This window comes from Arachis stenosperma, chromosome 8 (assembly GCF_014773155.1).
Source record: "Arachis stenosperma cultivar V10309 chromosome 8, arast.V10309.gnm1.PFL2, whole genome shotgun sequence".
Classification (NCBI taxonomy): Eukaryota; Viridiplantae; Streptophyta; class Magnoliopsida; order Fabales; family Fabaceae; genus Arachis; species Arachis stenosperma.
This window is the reverse complement of record NC_080384.1, coordinates 42,722,392-42,740,382: the sequence shown is the minus strand read 5'-3', so window position 1 is coordinate 42,740,382 and position 17,991 is coordinate 42,722,392. Positions and strand designations below refer to the sequence as shown.

At 29.5% G+C, this 17,991-nt stretch overlaps 1 protein-coding gene across 1 annotated transcript; it reads right to left on the bottom strand.

Moving 5' to 3' along the window:
* Window positions 1–220: 220 nt before the first annotated feature.
* On the bottom strand, window positions 221–13,469 carry LOC130944536 (amine oxidase [copper-containing] gamma 2-like). Its single transcript, XM_057872887.1, has 6 exons — window positions 13,220–13,469; window positions 6,926–8,011; window positions 5,985–6,302; window positions 5,687–5,800; window positions 3,376–3,923; window positions 221–643 (listed from the first exon to the last, which is right to left on the bottom strand). The coding sequence occupies exons 2-6, from the start codon at window positions 7,946–7,948 to the stop codon at window positions 433–435; spliced, it is 2,214 nt and encodes a 737-aa protein (XP_057728870.1). The 5' UTR covers window positions 7,949–8,011; window positions 13,220–13,469; the 3' UTR covers window positions 221–432.
* Window positions 13,470–17,991: the final 4,522 nt, after the last annotated feature.

Here is a 17,991-nt window from a genome sequence, read left to right as displayed (position 1 = left end):
TTAAGCAGGTCTTTATGCGTGAATGTTATAATTGTCCCAAAAATATTTTAATGACAGCATACAACGATTAGTATATAATTGCCGGTAAAATTTTTAATGGCAATTTTTATTGTAACTAAAGAAAAAATAAATTGTCACTAGAAATTATTTTTTTATTATAGTGATAGATTATATTAAACCAAATAAGTTTTTTAATTAGTGATACTTTGAAACGAAAATCTGGCAATACATAATTAAGACTTCATTGCACCACATAATTTTCACTTGAACAATTTTCCAGGATAAACAAGCAGCTTAAATTTCTGTTTAAGATTTAATTTCTTACAAGATACTGGAAGGTTTATTCTATTTACAGCTAAATTTACCCACAATTCAGCGCACAATAAAATCTTGAACATTAATGTGAGCTAAAAATAGAAGGTATGAGTCATCTCAAGATGAATCATGAGCCTTGCAAACAGGTAAATCATCCTTGAAATTCGGGGGCAACTTTAAAATTGGATTTCTCTCAAAGAAATTGACAGGCTTGAGGTCGAAGCTTGATGACACAGTAGGCATGATGGGGTAGTCTTCTTGACATGGTATGTGATGGAACCCAAGTGTGTACCACAGCACAATATCCTTATTCTCAATTGGACGATCCCTGTTTTTAACAAATTTAAAATTTCAACAACATCGTAATCAAACTAATTATCATAATTGATACAGAAATGAAGTATTCTACAGATTTCATAAACTGAACCTTAATTACTCTGCTGCAGAGTAAGATTGTACAGAGTTACATAGAGTAAGAATGAAAGAAGTATATGATATATGTTGTGAATTTCACTAGATAAATTTTTTCAAATAAAAGAGAGTTACAGCTTTTTTTTATATCTCTGTACATTTTTACTCTGTATCAGAGTCATCACCTTAAATGATTAGAAATTAGTAACATTCAAATCATGACAAATGAATATGAAGCTTTACAAATTATAGCATAATTTCACTTCCTAAAGTATGCATTGTGTTTTGCTAGGTTTGAGGAAACACCAACTTAATTAATAGGACCACGGTTGTAATTTCCCCTAAACTTCATTCCCTCAGCTTCTCTAACCTATGAATTCTCTGTTGTCCGTGTTAGATTTAGAGATGTTTTGAAAGCAATTTAACTATAAGTCAAATAAAATACATTAAGCGAGTTAGTACTTTGTCCAACTTTAGTTTGTGTTGAGTACGAGCAATTGTTTTTGATAAAATTGTGAAAGAATAGGAAAAACAAAGAAAGAATTTTTATTGATTATTGATTGATTGAATTGAATATGTGTTGTAAACTATGAGGGTAAAACTAAATATATATAGAGTATTGTCTTATGAAAGATAAAAGTAAAGATAAGATAAGAAGAGAAGATAACATAAAGATAAGATAAGATAAAATAATAAAGACTAAAATTAGAACTGAATTTATGTATTCTGTTGGGCTGAATTTGTGGGCCACAAGACTTCTTTATTGTTGTCATGGGCTAATGTAGAAGAGTAGTTTAATATTCCCCCGCAAGCTGGTGGATGGAAGATGTCAATAATCCACAGCTTGGATAAGTTCCAATGAAATTGTTGAGGATGCGTCTGACGTAGTGACACGAAGGAAGATGCGTGCGGCGGAGCTTGAGCTGCCAGCGGCAAAAATATAAAAGGAGATGCTATACTTGAGTAGCAATCTTCAAAAAATGCGTGCGGCAGAACTTGAGCTGCCGGCGGCAAAAATATAAAGGAAAATGCTGTACTTGAGCAGCAATCTTCAAAAGAAAAATGAAAAAATAAGCGCGTAGAGCGTAATAACATTTATCTACTGATCTTTAGAGGGTGCGTATGACGCAATAACTTCAAAGGGCGCGTAGAGCGCGATAAAAAAAAGGGCGCGTGGAGCGCAATAAGAGTGCAGATGAAACTGCTAAAACATATGCAGATTGAACTGCTTAAACAAAATGCAGACATGACTGCTAAAACAGAATGCAGACGAAACTGTCGGAAGAAAGGAGGCGTAGACGGAATTGCTGGTAAAGAACCGGGGTAACCAAAACTGGGGTAGGATTTTCACTTGGATGCATTTCTTAAACTGAATTAGAAGATTGATTATTCATTGTGAGAGAAGATTGAAAAAGAAGTAGGGTGATTTCTCACCGAAAAGATGATAGCTTATGTATCCTCTTCAAGGAGGATACCAAGGCTCTGATACCATGATAAAATTGTGAAAGAATAGGAAAAGCAAAGAAAGAATTTTTATTGATTATTGATTGATTGAATTGAATATGTGTTGTAAACTATGAGGGTAAAACTAAATATATATAGAGTATTGTCTTATGAAAGATAAAAGTAAAGATAAGATAAGAAGAGAAGATAACATAAAGATAAGATAAGATAAAATAATAAAGACTAAAATTAGAACTGAATTTATGTATTCTGTTGGGCTGAATTTGTGGGCCACAAGACTTCTTTATTATTGTCATGGGTTAATGTAGAAGAATAGTTTAATAGTTTTCTTATTTTAACTATAATGATAGCATCCTCTACCAAGCTACAAACTATGATAATAGTTTACGTAAATTGTGTCTCTCTTCTCTCTATATGGATAAAAAATCTAATGTTCCTATATTGTATTTTTTCCCCTATACCTTGCTATGATGTGACCCAATTTCAATTACAGCACAATGTGTGATACACTAAGTAGACATTAATATTTACATTCTGAAAATCTTGGGACTAATAGCTTTTAGCAAATACTAAAATGTCTTCAACAAATAAATTTTATTGATTTATGTTTGTAAATTGTTGATAAATATGTGTATAAACCGTGTTAACTCTTGTATATAAATTCTAATAAATATAAGTGTAAATTATGTATTTTATGTGTACAAATTTTTGTAAATGTGGGTGAAAATTATTGTTGACCAAATACTAATCCAAAATAATAATATATCAAATGTTGATCTAAAATGATAATATTTATTGGTCATATACTATTGCTGATTTAAAATAAGATAAAGTGTAATTTTTGTAGCTAATGTAAGTGATTTTTTTTTTAAACATTCTTAATATTTAATTTCATTAAATTTTGTCCCCTAATATTTTCAGTTTAGGTCAAAACTATTCTTGGACATTTTTTATTTGTGTTAAAATTATTATTAGACATTTTTATTTTGTCCTTTTGTTTTAGACAAAGTTAATATTCAGAGATAATTTTATACAAATTAAAAATGTTAGAGATAAAATTAAATAAAATTAAATGTAAAAAGTTTTTTTTTCAATGACAAATGTTAAAGAGAAAAAAAAAACACATGCTTTACGGAACACATGGTCATGAAAGTAGGTATTGAATGAGTAATACTAATGACTGACCTGTTGGACCACACTTGAAGAGTATCATCACCTTCGCTCTGGTAAACAAATAAGCCACCGGCCCATTGCTCACTCTTGTTGTAAGGAGTGACCCATATTTGGTTATTTGTAAATGCAGCCCTCTTCTGTGGTGGGTCTTCAGGGTCCAAAAGACTAGCTGCTGTGCCACTTGGAACCACTTTGTACCCAACAGGGTTTCCAACCCTTGTCTTCTTTGATGGGTTTATCATGTGAAATTCTGATGGGTCATACAGCTTAAGCTTTATTTGTGCATCCTTCTCTGTCTTTGCAACATTTTTCACTGCCTTTAGGTAGCTTTTTCTAGGTGATTCTCCTGGCAATGTCTCTTGCTTCTTGATATTTATTTTCATGAAGGAATTGTCGCTTCCATCTACGTCCAAATCAAGGTAGTAAGTGATAAAATGGTCATGGATTACACCAATTATGTTTTCGCTCAAAAGGGTGCCATAGAGGTATTCTTGGCTCGGAACTTGGTTCATATGATCGTAGGTTGTTCCTTTCACCATCAAAATACCACTTAGTCCAACCTGTGAAATTAAATAACCCCATGTAAATAACATAAATTATTGATGAAAATGACAGTTAGACTCAACATACATGTAGGTGAGTTAGTCAGTGCTCTTGTCATGAATCTTGATCATACTTAGATCTTCCAATAAAATAAATTAGTTTGGAAAAAATACTTGAAACATCCTTATCATTTTGGTTTGCATCTTTCTCAGTTAGATATTGACATAAATTAAAACTAATGACGAAAATGATAGTTACTTAGCGCATGTAAGTCATCCGTCATACGGTCAAATGGTCAATGGCCTTTATCATAATTATATTTATAAATTAAAATTCATTTCAATAAATTAGTTTTTGAATAAAATATTTCGATTATTGCCAATGAGTTATAGTTCAAACGGTATAATTTCTTCATATTTTCTTAAAAGTTGTGGGTTTGAGTCTCTCTGTTTTTAGTATATATATATATACACTTCAATTAATGTTACTATCGTTGTTGTTATCACTTTAGCACAGGGAAAGTATGAGGAGCCAATGAAATATTTATACAATGTGTACAATGGAGTATTAGAGATATAATTATTAGTGTTACATTTTTCCATCAGCTGAAGTTTTTGGGATGAGTGGTATCATGATATGGTATTAAAGTGCTAGATCCGAAAGATTAAGAGTTCGATCCATGGTCAACTCAAAAATTTAACTAATTTTTCGACCCTAGCGGGATCCCTTTAGCATATTCTTTTTTAATTTGTCCTGTGTAAAATATAAATCAATCATAATTTCGCTATGTCTACACCTTTTATAATAATACTTATTTGATAATTGATATTATTAGTATTTTCTTAATTAAATATGTATTTTTTTTTTGTTAAATAAAAAAATTTTTTCTGTCCAATAAAAAATAATTTAAAATAATTAATTAATAAAAATTATATTTTTATACCAGTATTATGAATGTTTAGTATATGAACAATGTTTTCAATCAAAATTATGAATAAACTAGTTATTAATACCAACTCAACCACTTAAGACACGGGACAAAGAGTAACAAAGTCACAATCACAAAGCAGATTTTTTACAACGATATAGAAGAGTTTTACGAGTTTCACAAAAATATTTGTTAAAATTTAAATAAAACGGTAAAGTATGTTTTGTTTTTAAGATAAGAAGGATATTTGAAAAAATAACATTTAAATTTTTAGAATAAAATTTAGTAAAATTTTAAAATATTGAATAGCATTTTTAACAGAACACTAAAAAAAAAAATTTTTTTTTTATGCATCATAAGTTTTCTTTTTACTTTATTACAAGTGAGACCAATAAGAAAAACTGAAAATAAGTAATTAATTAATAAAAGAATTAGATATTCAAAGATTTAATAATTCAATTAAAATTCATTCAAATTAAATCAGATATAATAAAATAATATTTTATGTACAAAATGTATATTTAAAAATATTTTTTATTATTTTAAATTGATTAACTATTAAAAATTGAAGAGATTCGACTTATTTATTAATTTTTTACCAATTTTTTAATTTTCAACCAATTCAGTTGTCAGGACAATGCTTATAACAAACATTTAATTGGTTAAGAAAACTCGCAATTAAAATATGGATTAAGTGCAAGTGGAGGAGGGGACCATATACCACTACTTGTCCACTTCTAATTCAATTATCTGTCTACGGATTCTTGGGGAATCCGAGTGGCTTATCAACTTGCTTGTCCCCTAAAACAGATTAGAATAATAATAAACTAAAATTGAATTTCAATCACTAACCTTTGCTCTGATTAGTCCGTCCGTTTGAAATTCCCAGTCAATAATATAGTCATAGTTTGCCACGGCTGCTGCCATTCGAACCACTAGGTTCACTTTCGGCCTCACCTCTGTAACCTAACATTTTTATTTGTATTTTTTCAGGGAAAAATTAACAGCGTAAAAATGTGTAAACATCAAATTAGTTATGCAAACGAAACAACATTGATCAGGATATATTGCTTTACAAAAATGTTAAAAACACACTAAAAATGTTTATTTTGGATTTGGAAGTTTATGATCTATATTAATAGCCGAGTACCTGTAAGTCAGTAATGGGGCACTCTGAATGGCGCCAGGCAATATCGCCAGCATAGGACTCAAAGACGCAGATCATGTTGGGTTGAAGGTAGGGAGTTCCATCAGCGGCAGCAAAGACGCCATCCATGTAGTACGCATTTCTTGGGCAGTCGTTGAGTGGGTCCAGAGGCATTGCCTGCAGCCCAAACCCGTACTCTCCTGCGTCCATGTATGTCTTGAAGTACCACGCCTCTGTGGGGTCCATGTATGGCACGAATAACTCTGATGTGAACCCTTTGTACATCACGCTCCTTAGCTCTGATGTTTCTGGATCCCTCACCTTCCATTCATCAACAAACGTATAACTAAAATATCTTCACCAATGCACACACACATGAAATACTCAGCACTAACACGGTCAGTCTACGGTGCCTATATTTACCGTGATTATAATGGCTAAATAACTTTAACACTTAAAAAATATTATTAAATTAAAGTTAAGTTTTTTATATTTTAATAATATTTTTTATTTTTATCTTCAAATTAAAAAATATTATTAAATACTAAAAAAAATTACTTTAACCACAAACAACAATAAAAAGTGTTGTTAAACTTAAATAGCTAAGGTATACTGTGGTTACAGTATCTCTGGACTTAAAAAAATATTATTAAAATTAAAATAATATTTTTTAATTTAAAATAAAATTAAATAGTATCAATAAACAATTATATTAAATATATATTAAAATTAATTATTAAAATATAAAACATATAATAAAAATAAATTAAATAATACATATATTTATATACAAATATATAATAATTAATTTTAGTAAATATCTAATTTTTTTGTTAGCAAAATATTTGAGTATAACTTTAATTTTATCTAAACTTATATGATTGGCATAGTAACCATAACCAGGCAGGCACCATATATATCTATAAAGACTAGTCCATGCTCACCTTGACCTGCGAGATTATGATTCCAGCTCTGGCATCTGCCTTAAGATGAAATTCCCAGTTTGCCCATTTAACTAAGTGGCCGTCTTCCACTGTGAAGCTTGGTCCTTTGGGCTGCTCCAGTGAGATCGGATTGAAGAGACGGAAGTCACCGTTAAGCTTCTGAACGGAATAACGGTAATCAGTGTTGATTCCGTTAGCAATAGGGATGTCTCTGCCGTTATCCGAAATGCTCACAACTTCTTTCTTATCCATGTCAACCAGCACAGTAAGCCCCTCAATCGGTTTCATGTAGAAGTTCACAGTGTCCTTCTTCGAATAACACTGCACTTTAATCAGCCTTCTGTTCTCCTCTACGGGCAAGTCATACCAACCCGAAGAGATAGGGAGGCATGCAAGATCCCCCATGTTTACGCCACGTTGGGAGATGGTGCGGTTGAACTCGATGCTCTTTAAGGGAACATCGAGTACCCCCACCATCTCCTCCATGGCCATTGTTGGGTACCCTGAAACTACAGAGCTTTTTTCGTCAATGGATACTTCATCAGTGTTGAGATCTACGGTTAGAAAATGAGATTTTCCTTTCACCATTGCAGTGACCGAGGCCTTCCTCGCCGGAAGTGGATCTCCTCGCTTCCATTTGATCACGAGCTCTTTGTCTGGCTCTTCGAGGGAAACGGTGTTGAGAGTGTATTTGGATACCGACTCAAAGAAAGGGTGTGCGGCGAGAATGGCGTGGACCTTGTTGAATTCTTGGACGGTTAGTGGGTCTAGGGGATGGTGAGGAACATCAGAGTCGTGTTGTTGGTGTTGTGTGGTTGATGATGATTGTTGTGGTTTTTTTATTAAATTGTTGGGTTTTGTGGAAGATTGGATGCGATTTTTGGAAGAGCACCATGCAGAGGAGAGGGTGCAGTCTAGGAACACCTTGTTGGGGGATGATGGAAGATGAACCCAGGTGACTACTAAAACGAGTGTTACACAGATTGAGAGAACAAGGAACTGCAACGATTTTCTGGACTCCATGGATATGGTGTATGTGAATCAGTGAATATGCGATAGGTTTAGTTTCTGCTTATCTGTTTCAACCTGCAGTGAGTGAGTGATAAATAGTTAAGAATCTCCGAGGGAGACATAGAACAATCTTGACTTTGTTTACAATAAATTGGATATTTAGTCTAATAAAAATAAATAATAAAAATTATTTTAAAATTTTCATTCATCAAATTTTAAATTTTAAATTTTAAATTTTTAATAATTTTAGTTAGTTATTTAAAAAAAGTTAATATTTTATTTTTTTGTATAAAAATTAATTAATTCTAAAAAAATAAAAATTAAAAATAAAAAAATACTTTTTTTAAAAAATTTTATTATTTCTTCGAAATAATTATCCGGAGCCAATTAGAAGACGAAGTGATATTTATTTCACAAAATACTATATCTAAACTGATTTGAATTTTACAATGGTCTAATGAGTCAGAGCTTCACGTGAAGTTTCTCTTGGATGCAGTTGAACTTTAAAATTTTTCTTTTAAATAATATCACTATATGTACTTTTCGTATTATAATATGGATTTATATTTGATTTTACTTAAAGACAAATTTTAAAATACTTGATTTCACTTAAAAAAATTTAAAAAATCTGCCCAAGGGACTATTGACTTTTAGACATGGGGACAAGAAATATGTCAATATTAATTAATCCTACCATAGAAGTACTTATCTTTCTATCTACAAAATCTTATATTAGATAAAGTTCTTGGTCCTGAATCACTTAGAATTGTATTTTTATGTTTGAGCCGCTAATTAAAATAGTTTAATTTAATATATATTGTCTGAATCAATTTCATTGCATAATAATAAAAGATGATTCTAAAGCATAGAATTATTCAAGAGATTAAAATGAAGGAGTTACGCTGTCAAGTTAAGGAGTTGTAAGAGCAACTTGCAAAATATGAAGTTGCTCAAAATAATCACGGCAAGCAAAGTGATTACAGTTCTTCTAGTGAAGAAGATAATGCAAATCCATTTCATTATTCTTCTTCGTTTGAAGATTTGTTCACACGAAGAGCATGACACGACACGACTCACAAAACTAAAGACTTAGGAATCAAAATTGATATTCCTGAGTTTGAAGGGAGACTCTAACCTGATGATTTCATCGACTGGCTTTACACAGTGAAAAGAATGTTCGAGTTAAAAGACATTCCAAACGACAAGCGCATGAAGCTGATAGCAATCAAGTTGAAGAAGCACGCGTCAGTATGGTTGGAGAATCTCAAGCATCAGTGAAAAAGAGAAGGAAGAAGAAAGATCAAGACATGGGATAAAATGCGTCGTGAGCTCAAGCGCAAGTTCCTTCCTAAACATTACAGGCAAGACACCTTCATCAAATTTCATAATTTGAGACAAAAGTCATTATCTGTAGAAGAATATACAATGGACTTCGAAGAGTTGCTTATGAAGTGTGACATTCAAGAGTCTGAAGAACAAATAATTGCTCGTTATCTTAAAGGACTGAACACAGAAATTTCTGATGTCATTCAGCTGAAACTATATTGGACCTTGGATGATGTTATTAGGCTGTCATTAAAGATTGAAAAGCAAAGAATACAAAGGAATAACACTTGGTCACCAAAGGATAAAGAAGTCATCCTTGATGTTCAACAAAAAATGAAGACAAAATTTTTTAAAGGCAACAAGGAGCATGGATAATTAGGTAAGAAATGCTTCAAATGTCAAGGTTTTGGACATATTGCTGTTGATTGTCCAAATAGAAGGGTTATCACTCTTATTGAGAAAGAAATTAATGAAGAACCAATTCAGGAGCAAAAGGAGTAAGGTGAGGTTAACTATGCTATTGAAAAAGTTCCAGTTGATTGTGAAGAAGTTTTAGTAGTTTGCCGAAGTTTGAATACTACAAGAGTAATAGAATATGAGAGTTAGCGACGCCACAACATCTTTCACACAAGATGCACTGTTGAAGAGAAGGTTTGCAAGGTCATTATAAATAGCAGAAGTTGTGAAAATGTTGTCTCAAATTATATGGTAGACAAACTAAAACTTCCAACCGAGTTACATCCCTGTCCTTACAAGTTGCATTGGTTAAACAAAAGAAAATGAAGTTAAAGTCACAAAGCGATGTTTAGTCCAAATTTCTATGGGAAGTAAATACAAAGATAAAGTGTGGTGTGACGTCATTCCAATAGACGCATGTCACTTACTACTATACGTCCTTAGCAATATGATTGTCGAGCTATTCACGATGGTTTCAAAAATATATATTCCTTTATTAAAGATGGCAAGAAGATCATATTAACTTCGTTACAACATGTAGATGGTCAAAAGAATCAAGTTAAGCTATGTCTTTTCACATCTTTCAAATGCACTCACAAATGAAATCTTTCGCCAATACAAAATGAGCATTTTTCAACCCAAGAAGGATAATATAGGAGCCCTTTCCAATCCAAGTAGAAATGAAAAATGATGCAGGAGCATGTATCTTTATGTTTGTGTTATGAGTTAGTCCTACATCGCCCGAGTCATGAAGGTTCCCCCTCCCCTACTAGTATAAATATGCGTATGTACCCTTTTTATTGATGGAGTTGAATTGATTAAGTTATATATTTAAATAAGTTGCGTGCTTATTTTCCTCTAGACTCTTTGAGAGTAAGAGGTGTATCTTTAGTTTAGCCAACCAAGACTATTTTCACCATAGTGGGATTATTAACTTCGTCAAAATTAGTGACCCAAGCGACATCCTGACGTCAACACATAAATAAGGTTTCAAAAAAGAAAAACTTTTTTTTGGTTCATGGTCATTTTTTAATTTGATAAATCAAAAACTAATTCGTTGCGAATCTGAATTCTATTTAAGTGTCTATTACTGGCTAATAAATTAATAAATGCAAAAGGCGAAATTCAAAATTGACATTTACTAAAAAAAGACGAGTAAATTGCTTAAATGCTATTTTAAATGAATCAAGTCTGTATTAACATGGTAAAATTAGTGAAAAAATGTTATTTTCTCTTACTTTTCTGTTTATTTATTTTATATTTATTTAATAGAAAAAATTTTACTTTTCTCTTTTGAAAGATGATAAAATGACACTCTTCTTTCTTTTATTTGTAAAATGTTCATTCCCCTTTCTTATAATTTTTAAAAAATTTATTCTTTAATCCATTTTAAATTTTTTGTGTTAACTAATGTTTAATTTATCCATTTTTCAAAAAAAAATAAATTGTTTTTTACAAAAATATCCTTTAACAAAAATTTTATTTTTGTCATTAAATTTTGTTTACCAAAATACCCTTTAATAAATTATTTTTTATTGATTAAATTGTATTTTAACAAAATATTTTTAAAAAAAGTTTAATAATTAAATTATATGTTTCTAAGAAATCCTTCAATAATTTTTTAATTATTAAATTGTGATTTCACCAAAATTTTTGTTAACAATTATTTTTATATTTTTTATTAATTTTTTTATATCAATATATATTATTTTAATACTAAATAAAAAATTTTGGTAAAATTATTTTTTGATATCAATATATATTAATTATTATACATATTAACAGTGGTAAGATTTTTTTTATTTAATGTTAAAATAATATATATTGATATCGAACAATTAATAGTAAAATATAAAAATAATTGTTAATAAAAATTTTAGTAAAATCACAATTTAATGATTAAAAAATTATTAGAAGATATCTTAAAAAAATAATTTAATTATTAAATTTTTTATAAATATTTTAATAAAAATACAATTTAATTAATAAAAAATTATTTATAAAAAGGTATTTTTGTAAAAAATAATTTTTTTTTAAAAAAATGAATAAAGTTAACATTAGTTAACACAATAAATTTAAAATTAATTAAAGTGAAAATTTTTTAAAAATTATAAAGGAGGAGAATATACTTTTTATAAATAAAGAGAAAAAGAATATCATTTTAACATTTTTTATAAAAAGGAAAGTAAAATTTTTCTATTTAATAATATAAAAGATAAAATAATATATACAAAAATAATAGTATTACTTTTTCTAGAATGCCTCTATAACGGACTTGAGAGGTGATATGACTGTAATATTTGACTCCATTTCATTAGGATTTGCATGATCATCGATATACCTAGTAATAAGGACTTTAGATATCCTTATTGGGGTCCATTTGACAAAAAATAAAACAAGATCTTCAATCTGTGATGTTACTAAAGCTAACATCAGAAAGAGCGATAACTTTTGTCCTGAATAACTCACTATTTATTTTATATCTTCGTAAACTCTCGCTTCAACGATAACATTTTCGAAGTAGTTTTTCTCGGTCGAAAAATTAAAAAGGACCTAAATTTTAATAATACTCAAAGAATCTACAAAAGCAAGATTAAAAAGAAAAACAAAAATCTTAAAATACAATCAGAGAGAAAGATTCGTCCTTTTCTATTTCCTCTCTATCTCTGTTATGCATCGCAGGGATAAGGACAAGCAAAATGTTTGGCCTTGCATGTACATCGAAATTGGTAGCTTATATTAAAATAGTTATAAGATTTCAATTGCATTACGTTAGTTTCTCAGCATTTTTTCAAGTTACTCATTAAATTTATATGACTAATACAATATATTTTTGTCAATTTTAAACATGTAATTAACGAAACTAAAATTTTAGAAATTATTTTAGTGACACAATTTTAGATTTTTTTTTCTCCGTAATAAATAATATGTCAAAACAAATTTTTTATTTTTCAACTTTTATTTTTACAAACCAAAAATATTATTTATATACTAAAATTAATTATTGACATAATTAACTATTAATATATTTATATATAAATATATATATATAATTTATTTTTAATAAATATTTATATTTTAATATATATTTTATATTAATGACTGATATTAGAGTACACATACATAATATAATCCATTATAAACACAAGTCTAGTGAGATATTTATTTTAAAAAATTTGGTGTACATATATATAATTATCTATCAACATCTCACTAAAGAATCATATTGTGTAGGAGATTCATGTAATTTCAAAAAATCGAGATCTACGATTCTAATTAAATAAGATATCCCGTGACTCAGGCAGCACTTGCTATTTTAGAAATAAAAAATAAAAGGAAAAAACTAAAAAGGGTAAAATTTCCCCTGCAATTCTGCAACACATGAAAATAATGAAGAAGCAGTGCCTAAGATAGGAAGTGAAAACTGGAAACACCTAATAACTGAGCGCAACAAATTAAGTAACGGAAGCTATAGATAAAGGAAATAGTTTAGTTAGTTACCTGACTTCGTTTTCTCCTCTTCCACTATTTATTACTTTTATCTTCAGTCACATACATAAATGGCTGTCAACACTAAACAGAGGAGATCGAGGCCCTGTGCTACTCTATCTATCTTCTACTAAAGTCGAAGATGTGGAAAAGATATAAAACAAAAGGTTTTGTTGATGGGGGGCATGAATCACGAACTTCAGAGTGAGTGAGGTTTTTTTCAATTCACAATGTAAAAATAGGTTTATGCTTTCAGAATACGGTGCAAGGATTGGAAATATATGGTGACAAGCATTGGAAATTAGTGGAGAGTGGAGGCATTGTCATTTTGCGCTACGTCATCCCTCCACACCCCTAAGCCAAACAAACTTCCATTCAATAATATTGTAAGAGCAATGTTAGGAGGCCAGCAATTTTTATGATTGTTAGCCATCAACTAGCCATCAATGATGATTTGATGGTGTGAGATTGGTGTGAAATTTCATCCAATGGCTCACCTTCCTCTGCTGGTTACATGCTGGCCAAAATTCAATAAAACTGCTGGCCCCCTAGACTTTTCCATATTGTAATTCATTTTCTTTGGACTTTACGGCCCAACTTATGCATAATGATACTTTAGTAGGGGAATCTTTTCATAAATCACTATCTACTTTTAAATGTTCATGCAATTTAAAAAAGGAAAAGCATATATATACAATGAAAATACTAAATAATATGAACAATGAATATGTTAGATGTTCAATTTAATAGGTATATAGATGATTATGTTCGTTATTTTTAATTGGATGATTATTTTTTTTTATTCGATTTATTCATACACAGTTAACAATAGATGAATGTTCAATTCACTAGATGTGCTGATAGTTATTCTAATATTAAGGTTTAAGAGGTAATTTGGGGTGGAGTGTTTTTTACTTTATTCGATTAATTTTAAAATCCATTATTCACATTGTTTACAAAAGTCATTGTCTATTTAACAAAACTTTTTAAAAAATATTAGATGTACACTCAAATTAAATGAGTTATAAAAATCAATTATTAATATAACTAATTTTTAGTATATATAGTATTTTTATTTAAAAATGTATTAAAATTACAAAAAGCAACAGATAATTTATTATAAAATTATCCTTTTGGTAATTTCTTATTTATTTTATTCAATTTCTTGTACTAATACATTGTATTGATATCTCTCTTTTATATATGGGAGCCACTTTGATAAAGACGTTAAAAATATCTTTTTTTAAAGATATTTTTTAATAATTAAAATTTAACACATATAATCGATTAAATCGTGTTATTTTTGTCAAAATTAGGCCAGATAAATTAATTTAACCAAAAAATGGTAAATCAAATTTTGATTCGGTCTAAATTAATATTATTTTTTATAAAAAATGACTATAATATCTTTATTATAGAAAATGACTAAAATACTCTTATTATACTATATATATATATATATATATATATATATATATATATATTTGAAAACTCTAAATCCTAACTCTATGACGACAGAGAAGAAAAGAGCTAGAATTTAGGATTCTCAAAATTAATATATAATAAGAATATTTTACTCATTTTTTATAATAGAGGTATTGTAGTTATTTTTTATAAAAAAATAATATTAATTTCGACCAATTTAAAATTAGATTCACCAATTTTTGGTCAAATTAATTTGTCTTGCCTAATTTTAACAAAAATAACACAATTTAATCGATTATATATGTTAAATTTTAATTATTAAAAAATATATTTAAAAAAAAAGACATTTTAAACGTTTTTATCCGAATGGCTTCTTTTATTATACGGTAGTGCTTAGAGAAAAGAAAAATAGTTACAATACTAATTTTTTAAAAATAAAGAATTATTTATAAACAAAGAAAAATTACAGTGAATTTAAAAGCTGACCCCTTTTTCAAATAATTATTCATAAACCATATATATAGTTTCCTTCGTTTGTTCGTACATCATATCAACACCGGTTACGTGAATGACAAAATTATACTTACGTGTTAAAGTTTATTTAATTCTCCTAAGGTTGCTTTTATTAGCTTCAGCCCGCTCACTACTCAAATTGTTTGTCCTCTGTGTGCTCATCCGTCCTATTCTCTAAACATAAATGATACTAAGATATTTTGTAAAAGAATTGCTCCTGCTAGTATATAATTATCAATTAGTGGCTTAGTACGCTGATTTTTATTTATTATTTTCTTATATAATCCTAAGACAACATTATTGTAACAACATAAATAAAATAGAAAAAAATTGAGAACCTACATGGCTGATAGCTTTCAATATTCAAATTATAACTTGTAATTTGATTTTTTAAAGAAGATGATAATTGTATGATAAGATCATACCGTGTTATGGCTGGCCAAAGAGAGCATTCGGTACTCAATCATTTTCTTTTCCGCATATGGTGATCATTTGCAACTGGGTTTCTATAGGATATGATAGAAGCCATATTCATTCTTTGTTTGTTTTAATATGGCAAATAACAAAATATAAAAATAGTCAGGACGATTGATGAAATGACACGCACTGAATAAAGAAGGTTTAGATCAGATGCCTGTTTTCATATATTTTCTTTTTAAGAAAAAGTTCATTAGAAAAAATTTGGTATTTCATGATCATATCTAGTAAAAAGAATGAATATGAATTTATAGTCATTATTTTTATTTTAAGTTCCAATTTTTCAATCTTTATTTATTTTAGCGTGATCATAGATTTATAATTACGATTTTTTTTTTATCAAAATTGTAATATTTTTTATCTAACATTTTATACCACCGTTTTTAGCCATGACAATAGTTTTTGACTTTATTGATGGGAACAACTTGATGAATCTTGATATGGTGGGTAAAAATTTCACTTGGTCTAATAAACAGAGGTGATGAACAGATTTTGGAGTGTTTGGATCGTGTTTTAGCAAGCAATAAACAAATTGAAAATGTCTCATTTAAATATAAATCTCAGACTGTCGAAAAATGGATTGGATCACGCATTTATTTTATTGGATATCAATCCTCATTTAGAACGATCTGAACGCAAGTTCAAATTCCAATAGAGATGGTGCAGAGTGGGAGTGATCAAGAAAATTATTATCGAGACTTAGAACTCCAATTTTGAAGGTTCAACTATGTTTAATTTAGCTCAGAAATTAAAATTTTGTAGACATAGACTTGTACGGTGACAACAAATGTCAAAATTCATTTCCAAAGACATAGTAGAAGAGATCCTAAAAATGCTAGAAGAGCTTAGGGAGACAGGGAGTAACTGAGGGATTGAGATTAAGGCACCGAAAAATATGCTAGAGGAAGCATATGTTAGAGAAGAAAGCTATTGGAGAGAAAAAGTTCGAGTAAAATGACTGAAAGAAGGGGATAAAAACACTAAATTCTTCCATTAGTCCTTCCAATCTTGGATTCATTGCAATAAAATATGAAAATTGGAAAGGAATGACGGGAATTATGCCACTTTTCAAACGGATATCATCTCATTTGCAGAAGGTTATTTTAGAGGTATTTTCTGTTCTACTAATTCAGTTGACCCGGACTTGGAATTCAAAAATTTTAATGTCACAGACTCACAGTAACCCCATCCATGAATAAAAATCTGCTTTGGCTAGTTTAAATAGAAAAAGTCAAACGAACTGTTTTTAGTGTGCATCCTGAAAGTATCCCAGGAAAGGATGGTTTTACATGAAGTTCTTTTATTATTATTGGAATATAATGGTTGGAGATATGTTTAAAGCAGTGAAAAACTTTTTTGTTGGGGATAGAATACTGAGAGGTTTTAACCACACGCAAATTTGCTTAATTCCAAAAGTATCGAATGCTAAGGACATGTCACAGGTCAAGTCTATTAGTTTATCTTTTATGGTTTATAAATTCATTTCTAAAGTGCTTGTTCATCGGCTACAAAAGATTATGAATAAATTAATTAGTCATAATCAAAGCGCTTTTTTGAAAGGAAGGCTAATTAGTGATAATATCGTTATAGCACACGAATGCATGTACTATTTGAAAACCAATACGATAGGTTTGAATAATTAAATAACCTTAAAACTTGACATGAGTAAAGTTTATGATAGAGTGAAATGGCATTATTTATGGCTCATGCTTGAAAAGCTAGGTTTTGATCCTAGATAAATAGGTTGGATACAGGAGATGATGAACACAGTTTTTTACTCTGTTGTTGTTGAAAGTCAATCCTGTGTTTTTTTTTCAAGTCAAATAGAGAAATCCGACAAAAAAATCTTCTATTGTCATATCTTTTCTTATTATGTGCAAAATTTTTATCTTTTTTGCTGAACAAGGCAAAGCAAAATCGTCTCATCTCGGATATTCAAGTAAACAGAAGATGTCCTTCCATCAACTATTTACTCTTTGTGGATGACTCTATTCTATTCAATAAGGCTTCTAAAAACGGCTGTGATAATATATTAGAGCTCCTCACGTTGTATGAGAACTTTAATGGTCAGAAAATGAATTTATTTGTGCCGATAGACTCAACATTAGACATAGAGGAGCCCAAGATAAATACTTGGGGCTTTCTTCGACTGTTAATCGATAAAAGAGAGAAACCTTTGGAGCCATTAAAGAGAAGGTGATGCAGAAAATTCATGACTGAAAATACCATTTATTGTCTACTTCAGAAAGGCATGTGCTCATTAAGGTAGTAGGGAAGGCCATTCCTATCTACTCTCTATCTTATTTCAGACTTCCAGATTCTCTTATTAGTGAGATCCACAATATTCTCTCAATTTTGGTGACGTCTGA

Excerpts from the sequence above, each read along its gene's own strand:
- LOC130944536 (XM_057872887.1), bottom strand. The coding sequence starts at position 7,948 with ATGGAGTCCAGAAAATCGTTGCAGTTCCTTGTTCTCTCAATCTGTGTA. Across the intron at positions 3,924-5,686 it reads ACGGACTAATCAGAGCAAAG|GTTGGACTAAGTGGTATTTT; the intron begins GTTAGTGATTGA and ends TTAATTTCACAG. Across the intron at positions 644-3,375 it reads CTTCAAGTGTGGTCCAACAG|GGATCGTCCAATTGAGAATA; the intron begins GTCAGTCATTAG and ends TGTTAAAAACAG.